Source organism: Mizuhopecten yessoensis, unplaced genomic scaffold (genome assembly GCF_002113885.1).
Source record: "Mizuhopecten yessoensis strain PY_sf001 unplaced genomic scaffold, ASM211388v2 scaffold10821, whole genome shotgun sequence".
Taxonomy (NCBI): Eukaryota; Metazoa; Mollusca; class Bivalvia; order Pectinida; family Pectinidae; genus Mizuhopecten; species Mizuhopecten yessoensis.
The window spans coordinates 1,341,422-1,350,570 of NW_018408738.1; the positions used below are offsets into that span (position 1 = coordinate 1,341,422).

The 9,149-nt window shown below is 35.0% G+C and overlaps 1 protein-coding gene across 1 annotated transcript; it reads left to right on the forward strand.

The window, feature by feature from the left end:
• Window positions 1–3,603: 3,603 nt before the first annotated feature.
• On the forward strand, window positions 3,604–7,213 carry LOC110462686 (WSCD family member CG9164-like). Its single transcript, XM_021516778.1, has 3 exons — window positions 3,604–4,066; window positions 4,397–4,648; window positions 6,864–7,213. Exons 1-3 carry the CDS (start codon window positions 3,604–3,606, stop codon window positions 7,211–7,213), a joined length of 1,065 nt encoding a protein of 354 aa, XP_021372453.1.
• The last annotated feature ends 1,936 nt before the right edge of the window (window positions 7,214–9,149 follow it).

Here is a 9,149-nt window from a genome sequence, read left to right on the forward strand (position 1 = left end):
AAAGTAGAAAATAAGGTTTTGTATAAATGTATGTTCACGTTGTCGACAATAAAAAGCATGGAGCGTTATAGTGCTTTTACCGCCAGGGGATATTTTTATCTAAAATAAAATCATGTTTTTCAGCAAACTACACATGGCAATAGCTGTCACACGACATGCATGCCACTGTACTCTCCCGTCATACACAAAACATACAAAATGTACATGTTCACACTATGCAAAGTGCAACTTTCATGTTGAAACCTGTACATTGTTCTGAAAGGAAACCTTCTTCAAATGGCAAAAATACTGTATTGAGTTACGCTTCTTACGGGAGAGACTGTCGTTAGTAAACTGAACCAGGGGTTGTAAAGTTCTCAACAAAGGATAGCGTTATATGAGAGCTAGTGACGCACCTGTGCTTCATTGTAGCAAGTTCTGTGACCAACATATCTTGGAAGTGACATGGACAATATCAATAGAAGAGCGCGAGGTATGGTTGTACAGCTGATTAATTTGAGAAGCGGCTGAGTGTGATTTGAGTTATAAAACAGTACTAACAAGACAACAATAATCCGTTTTTCTGTATAAGTAAATGTCGTCGTGGCTATGGATTCTACATGTGTATGTTAATGTAGTGTTTTGCAATGAAGGACGTTTTTGACCTTCGTCAAATATAGGTCCTAGTCATAACAATGGTATGTCTCTTTTCAGTCCTCAGAGAGGATAGCGTAGTGATGGTCATGGCAAACCGTATATAATGATACGTTAATGGCTCCAATGGAAACCCTGGAGTAAGCTTTGACTGTCATCCTGTTCTACATACTGCATTTGTCTCCTCCCTGTATTAGAACCTTTACTTAGAGTTTACTTAAACAGTGTCCAAAGCTACCTGGAACCTGTCCTGAACCTTTCATAGATCATTGCTCACGGTACGCAAATTCGACTCCGGTAGTTAAGAATTTATGAATGTCGAATTCGGAAATAAGGGGGTATATGTCATGAATCCATCGATGCTTACATACCTCCGAACATCAGATACGAAAATATTAAAACCATTTCTTATAGCTTTAATCAATAAATTTATCCCGAGTTTTTAACAACAAGCGAACACAATAACATTTCAGTTTTTAGATGACCTTGTTGTATTTCCTCCTTCAGTGTGTTCTTGTTCTTCGTCGGTATATAAATATGGCCTAGTTGAATGCGTAGTAATTTGCTATTTTATATTATCAATGATACAATTATCAGAGAGGTTTTCTTGAGTGATCCAAAGGTTTCAGATACTCTTACTATCAATTTAAACATATATTGTAAAATATTGAAGGATTATGAGGAAGAGACCGCCAGACAATAGGCAACACGAGAGCTTGCTGACATTGGATGTCCATACCACATTCAACGATGTCCATACTAATTATGTAATAGGTCAACATACAAAGACTTCATGTACAAGCAGTATTACGTATCAGCTTATTTGATAACTCCTGTTCTCATACGACCCTACTGTTGTAAGGGTGTAACGTTGACAACACTAAAATTCTACCTATGCTTTAAATGTTTTTTCAAAAAACGAAATACTAGCAAATTATGTGTCTATAGTACAGTCTCTCCTACTAGTGATTAAAGATAAGGAACCGGGCCTGTCTCGTGTTTAATGGATATCAAAATTAGCAAGAACCCTATGTGAACTACATAGGTAACGCCATGTAAACGGTAAATCCGCTACAGGTAAGGGTTGCAAAATTTATCGATTAAATAACGAATATGACCTTTGTCCTTAAGAGCAAATATATCAGCATTTTGTCTTACGTAATATGTTATGCAAATTGAAGTCTTATGACATTGATCTAATAAAATGAAATCTACCTATGACCTTTGGTGATTTATATATTGACTTTTGTTATAACTTTTCATAGTAATCAGATATTTGTATGCAATGAAAGGTTTGTCATTCGGATCATTAATAGTCTAATTGACCTATGACCTCACACAAATAAACTAAATAACGGGAGACTGATCCGCCTCTTGTTACTCCGGAACAAACGTGATACACACGTTACCTTGTGTAACTGCTCTTAATGACCAGAGTCAAGGACATATTTGACTTTTAAAAAAATAGATAAACAAAGAAAAATGGCCAAAGGGTAAGAAGGCGCATATGTGTACGGATGGATTGGTGCGCCAGTGGATAGTTGACCCATCTGTCACCTTGACAGCATAGGTTCGATTCTCTGACGGGACGTTAAAAGTAGTCTATTCTTAACCATTGTATCTAATGAATTAAGTGTGGAACTGTTTTTGTCTCAACAGTGTATCAAGCTTGGTAATCCTCGGCCTTCATTTCAAAACTTATGAGTGTTAAATCTAAACGAAACTAGGTAATTATGGTTCTTTTGAAATTTTTAGTTGGAGTGGTTCGAAGCTTGTCCTGTATTTTGGTATCCCCTGGAGCATATGCATGTCTCCACAGTGTCGGTCAACGTTAACTTCGGTGTCTAATGTTTAAAGCTGAATTGTTATTATGAGTATGATCAATAAAGGTCGAGAAAACTGATAAAGGAAGCGACATTAAAAATATTAAGGTGAAAGGCAAACTTCAATTTAAATATTACCATGACTTTTTTAACATGTAGTTATAGCATAATTATATTTCGGAAACGTCAACTCGAAATATTTACTGTTCCGAAAATTGATATAACACATTTCTGGTGTTGGGTGGCCATAGAGATCAATGTGATTTGATAACTTTGGGTAAGAGTGAGTGTTTAAATGTTTAAATGTAAATGGTTCCTGAAATAAATTGTGGCTTGTATTTGTGCAACAATAAATAAGGACGGGTAAAGTTAAGTTTAAATACATGTATCTCTGTAATGAAAAGTATACACATCCACAAGTGATTGTGATCACAATTAATATTGTCTTTCGTTAGTCACACTAAAGTGGCAAACACAGGCTCGAGTTAGACACTTGCCTGTAGGTAAAATGATCCGAGTTCACGATACAAGGCAAATAATAAAAAGAACAGTGCTCGCTGAAGATATATGAAAAGCAATTAGTATTAGAGTAGTTCACCTTAGTATAATGTTGCAAGAGCAGACACGCACTAGTAATCACCATGCAAGAGTATACGCATGTAAGTGAACTGTTTACAACATAACAGTATATTAAATACGTGTCAAAATGGCGGATTTCAACGGGACTCCATTGCAAACTCCCTTTCCGATATTTAAAAACGTAGTGCAAAATACGGAACAGCATGAGCAATGCCATGGTACGTTCTCATCAATGGCGTCTACTCAGTCAGGTAAACCGAAAAGGACATCTTGTATTGCTAGTTACCTCACCACTCCAGACCCTGTACAGAATAACCAGTCTCACGTCAGCATTTCAAACAAAGTCAGTTATCTGGTACAACATTTTACTCAGGAGACACCAACCAGCTTCGTTCATCATAAAGGATGCAATCTTCGAATCAAATTCAAGTCGCACCATATCCGACTACTGACTGTTGTCATTCTAGGATATACACTTATCGCTGGTGCCCTGTTGTATTATTACCTAGGTACCGTTTGTGATGAACGCAATTGCAGCACAACAACAAGCGTTCGATCTATTAAGAACATGAACTCCGTTTTGAAAATAGGTCGGAATGTCAGTGTCTCTCGAGGAAAGGAAACTAACGTCTTACAGAGAAAACCCGACTTACAGGAATTGAAACCGTCTGGGAAGAAAAAAGATGACAAGCAATCAGTTGACACGGTTCAGTTTCATAAAGATATAGCGACGCGTGCTGGACACGTTGAAACATCTAAACAAATGTTATCCAAATATCCAGCCAATCCAGAAGAAAAAGAGTCGGTTATCAACACCACAGATAACGATACACAGATTACGAAGATTCGGAACAGAAAAGGGGGGGTCGTAAAAGAAAACATAGTGAATGGTCAGGTCAATAGAAGTGTAAATATTCAATGTAAGGGTGAATCCGTCACAGGATCATCTACACGCCTCCCTCGAGCGGCTCTCGCTAGCTCCCCGGGGTCAGGAAACACATGGACACGTCATTTACTGCAACAGGCTACAGGTATTGTAAAACCGTATTGTTGTGTTCTTTGCAAAGAGATTGGCACCATAACGTATTTAAGTTAGAAAAAATTAAAATATAATACTATCTGATAAAATATTTTATGCTGTTAAAGAGATTTCTCAATGTTGTGACACACAGCGTACATATTTATATAGGTTTAGGTTTGATGTTCCGTAAAACAATCTTTTGAAAAAAAAATTATACCGGTGATAACAATCACTGACAACTGAGGTAAAATTGAGCTAATTGATGTATAGCTATGACAAAGAGGGAAAAGTATTGCTTGTGAGAACCTCATGCGCGGCGTTATAACATTACTTTATCCAGGTATCGCTACAGGCAGTATATATGGTGACGGTCAGCTACAACAAAGGGGATTTCCTGGCGAAACCAAATGTGTCAAAGTAGACGAATGCCTAATAGTAAAGACACATGAGTGGAAAAATGACTATCAGACCTACTACGACCGGGCTATTTTGATTTTACGCCATCCTCGAGAATCTGTTGTTTCTAGCTTTCATTATTTTAACGGTGGCCTCCACTTGAAGGAGGCAAACCTGCAACTGTTTCATTCTGACCGTAAGTATACCTATAAATATTAGGTCATGCCAACCTTCTTACTGTGTTTTAGTACCGTATTTGTTTTTTTAACAAGATGTTCATTTGCACATATGATTCAAATCTGCAAGCCATACACGCTGTGTGATATCGGACATTCAAGTCCTTATTATAAGATTTTTTTTAAATACGATGCAGATTGTCTTTTCATAAACAGTATTTTGTAATACAAAATCTTTATTACAGATATCTTGCAATATTTCTACAATCTTTAATAATAAAATCAAAACAATCTGCAGTGGAGTCATATGCTACAGGTATCCAGCATATTCTTGGAAGTATGTTTGACTCTAACAATTAAAAGAAACTTACCGGCAAAGAATTAGAGAGATCGTCAATAAAAAAAAAAAAATGTTTTATTTGATTCCAAATTACCAATTTCGAATGACCCATTACAACGTATTTATCTACTATTTTTGCATATTACCAATAGGCAGTGATGAGATACAAATGTTGAACATGATGGATTGAAAACAATCTGAAAATGCATGAACTGTTGCTATAGTTTCCATCCAAACTATTCTCTTTTTGATAGATTTTAACTAATTGGCAATTAAAATGTATGTCAACATATAACGATTTTAATTGCATTTAGTTTTAAATTGTTCACTATGATATCGAAAGCATGTCCTGTTGTAGAACTAAACATCTTCTGATGACGGAAACATGTCAAGGCCGAGGGCCACAGTTCTCTAGGTCTTCCCTGCTACCGAGGGTCAAGGATTTGACTGTTCCCCCAGTACCAATGAAACAAATGATTTATTACCTGACTCTCTATTTAAGAAACTTCATGAATTGTGCGAGTCAGAATAAATGACTGTATGGAAGGATAGAAGATTTAATTATTTATTATTTAAAGTCAATGTAATCGGGATGGTTCACGATATCAACATGACTCTTCTACTCAAAATGTTTTTGTAATCCATACCTTATTGACAGAAATGATTTCTTGGTATAAAGATGTCCTTTCTTGCTTCTCAATGCTACGTAAAATCTACACAAAAACTCGTTCAGTTCTTCATTACTGCAGCTTTCGTCGATCATTACACCTTTCTCTGCACAATTTTTATCCAAAATATTCACAGCTCCCTTAATGACGTTTTTTGTAATAAGAGAGTCCTCATTGTCCATAAGCAATTCCAAATCTTGTTCAGAAACATCCTCAATTCTGCCGTTATTCGCCTTTTTCACTAGACGACAACAAACAAATCTGTATCAAACAGACGAATGAGTGGGGCCGCCGACGGGGAAATTTTCTGCGCACGATTGTCGCGCATGTAACAGAACCCTGACATTATTTTACGGGTTTTCAGCCTTTTCCATGGAATTTTTATTAAATCAGTCAAAAATACTTCATATACACTTAAATAGAGAGTCAGGTAATACATTTTATTGTCAAAGGACAAATTGACTAGGCAGTAGGCATATCCTATTTAAGCCCTCTCCAACCATAGTAACAGACAGTGGTACAAACATAGACATAGACATTAGAACACATACAAACACATATAAACAAGTTGGTATTATCAAATTAATAATCAAAATAGTGCAAACACTTAATAATATCCATTTTTATCATAATTGAATCTAATGGTTTAAATTCTAACCTTTTATTTTGATACCGAAAATACATATAAGTATATTTATATATATACATACTATGAAGAGAAAAGAAAAATAATTTGGTGATGGAGCTGCATGTATAAACATGACTTAATTTCTAATGATGGGGTCGCTATGTCTTTGATGATTAAAATATATGGAATATTTCTACTTTGTCTCAAAACCTTTGAGACAGACATAATTGCCTGTAGATTACATAAGGAAAAGTACCAGGTCTTCTGCAGGCAAACTTCTCCTTAATGAAACATAACACAAGTGGTCATCACGTTAAGGGTGTGTGCAAATGACCTTTCATTTTCCGATCGGTCAACAAAGATGGCCGCCATGGCCTTTGATTGGTCGAAATTAAACAATGGTCGATTCTGTTTAAATCTCAAATGCAGGGATATTTTGGCACTGCGAACATAACTTTAGGGGGTTGGTGGACTTCTGTAATGGCCCCCCATTACAATTAGTACTAGTTAATGTTAGTTATATATTTACCTTTGCTCGTCGTTTATTATTTATTTTTTAAATGACATTATTTTATAATTTCTCCTTTTTTTTCAAACAGACTGGATACGTTTTGCAGAGGAGCGTATACAATTCTGGCATGGCCTGAATTATGACTGGGTTACAAAATATCACAATCCTTTACATATCATATTTTATGAAGAACTGAAGGCTTACCAAATCATTCAAATTGAACAAGCTGTTAAATTTCTTAATTTTACTATGACGGAAACTGACAAAACATGTATGAAGAAAAACATTGAGGGAAACTTTCAACGGAAGCACAAAAACGTGATAGATTTGAACACATTATATAATGATTCCTTGTCAACCTTAATGAACAATCGCGTACAAAATTTGACGGCCGCTATACAGAAAAGATATCCAGGTAAACTTGCTGTATGGGCTTAAAATTGTATTATTTGTTTTATTCAACTATGTATCAGTTCTTGTTAATTAATAATGATATACACTTATATATCCAACGACAACATTCAGCAATTATTAACATTCACAATCAGACTTGAGGTCGACTGCAAATAACTTACAGGTCAGTTTCTGCGAGGGGTCCGCCAAGTGATATTTGAGAAACCTTTTTGATCGGAGTCAGGCGTTACTATTAGTGTACTTAAGTGTTGAGAGCACTGTTCTGACAGAAAGGATGGAAGAATCAGGACAGGCAATGAATCGATGTTTTTCTTTACTTGTCTATAAAATAATCATCAGTTGTGAGGTTCAGATTCATGTAAAAACAAACTAAATTGTTCCTGACTGTAAAATACACCGTAATAAAATCGTCACACAATAACAATAACATCACATAATAATACAGTCCTGCTTTGTTGATTATGAAACATAAAACCATCTTTTGAGTTTCGTTATTTTGCTAATTTAAATGAAGATTAAACAAATAAAAGAACATGTTTAAAACAAATGATACATCTAACGTGTAATACATTTGTATGGCCTTATCAATGTTAAAAGAATAAACCCGTTCATTAAATAATACTTATACGAACACTGCTCATACCGTAATACATTCTATTGAAACAAGCTCACATCACACACCAATCCACATATCAAACAAAAATATAATTTTTAGACGTTTTGGGCAATCGGGTAATGAAATTTGGTTTAAACTCAAAACTGAGAGATCATGATGTATTAAATAAATGTCATGTTCTTATCGCCAGCATAGACAGGAAAACAGTGTGCTATGTCTGTTTTACACTATTTTACAAGTTTGTATTCATGTTTTAAGCAACAACCTCATACATGGATCACTACAGCATACTGACTAATCAGAATAAGGCTTTCATAAGTCAGGCATTTGGCCCTTTTTTGAGTACTCGACGAGGCGGACATTTTTTAAATTTCATCAATGTCACGTTATCAACAATTTAAGCTTCAAAGGAGGAGTGTCCTCTATAATGCGTCAGTGGGCAATAACGAAAAGGCTGAATTTGTGCAGAAATAATGTTACGGTTTTTTAACAATTATCAATTCAATGGCTTTATATTAACCAGACCCTGTATAAAACGAGAAGGTGAACTCGAAAAGACGAATTTTGGTATTTTATTTTGATGATTAAAGACAATTATAGAGGTAGTTACGACAATATGTTTTTTACTAGATGATATTCGTTTCAACTTTGTTTTATTGGATTTTATTTAAACAAAATATTATTGGGTAAATATGTCCAGAAAGCCAATGTTGTTATTACCTCATGAATGTTGAAAAAATCAATTTCATTTCTTATATACATATTTTTTAAGTGCTTTGCATTTTCCGATGTAAACATAAATAGAAAAAAACATTCACGTGTATTTTATTCTTTTTATACATGGGGACAACGCAGTAGAGAGAATAGCGTGTTTTCGCGGGAAAATGTAAAACTTTCACAGCAACCTAGCAACAGCATGACTACATAACAAACAAAAAATAGTTCCATTTTCAAAATCCGATTCGTATAATTTATGCAAGTCGTATATTATGATCAAGTTTTTCACACATCTTATTTTAGCTTTAAAATAAAACCAAACATGTTTAATGTTAATCATATTTGCATAACAAAGCTACATCGAGGACTGCTTCACGTGGACGTCTACCAACTACGCACTGTGCTACATCATTGCAGTTACCTGTGTTATGCAAAAATGAATGTCATTTTCGTCAATGGGTCAAAGCATACAGAATGTAAATATAAAGTGATGACGTCATGACATATTATTACGTCGCAATGCAACCTTCCAAAATTGACGCCAAAATTAGCAATGCACTAGGTCAACATTTGAGGAACAACAAAGATGATTATTTATATACATTTTAAATTATACTTTCCCTTTCA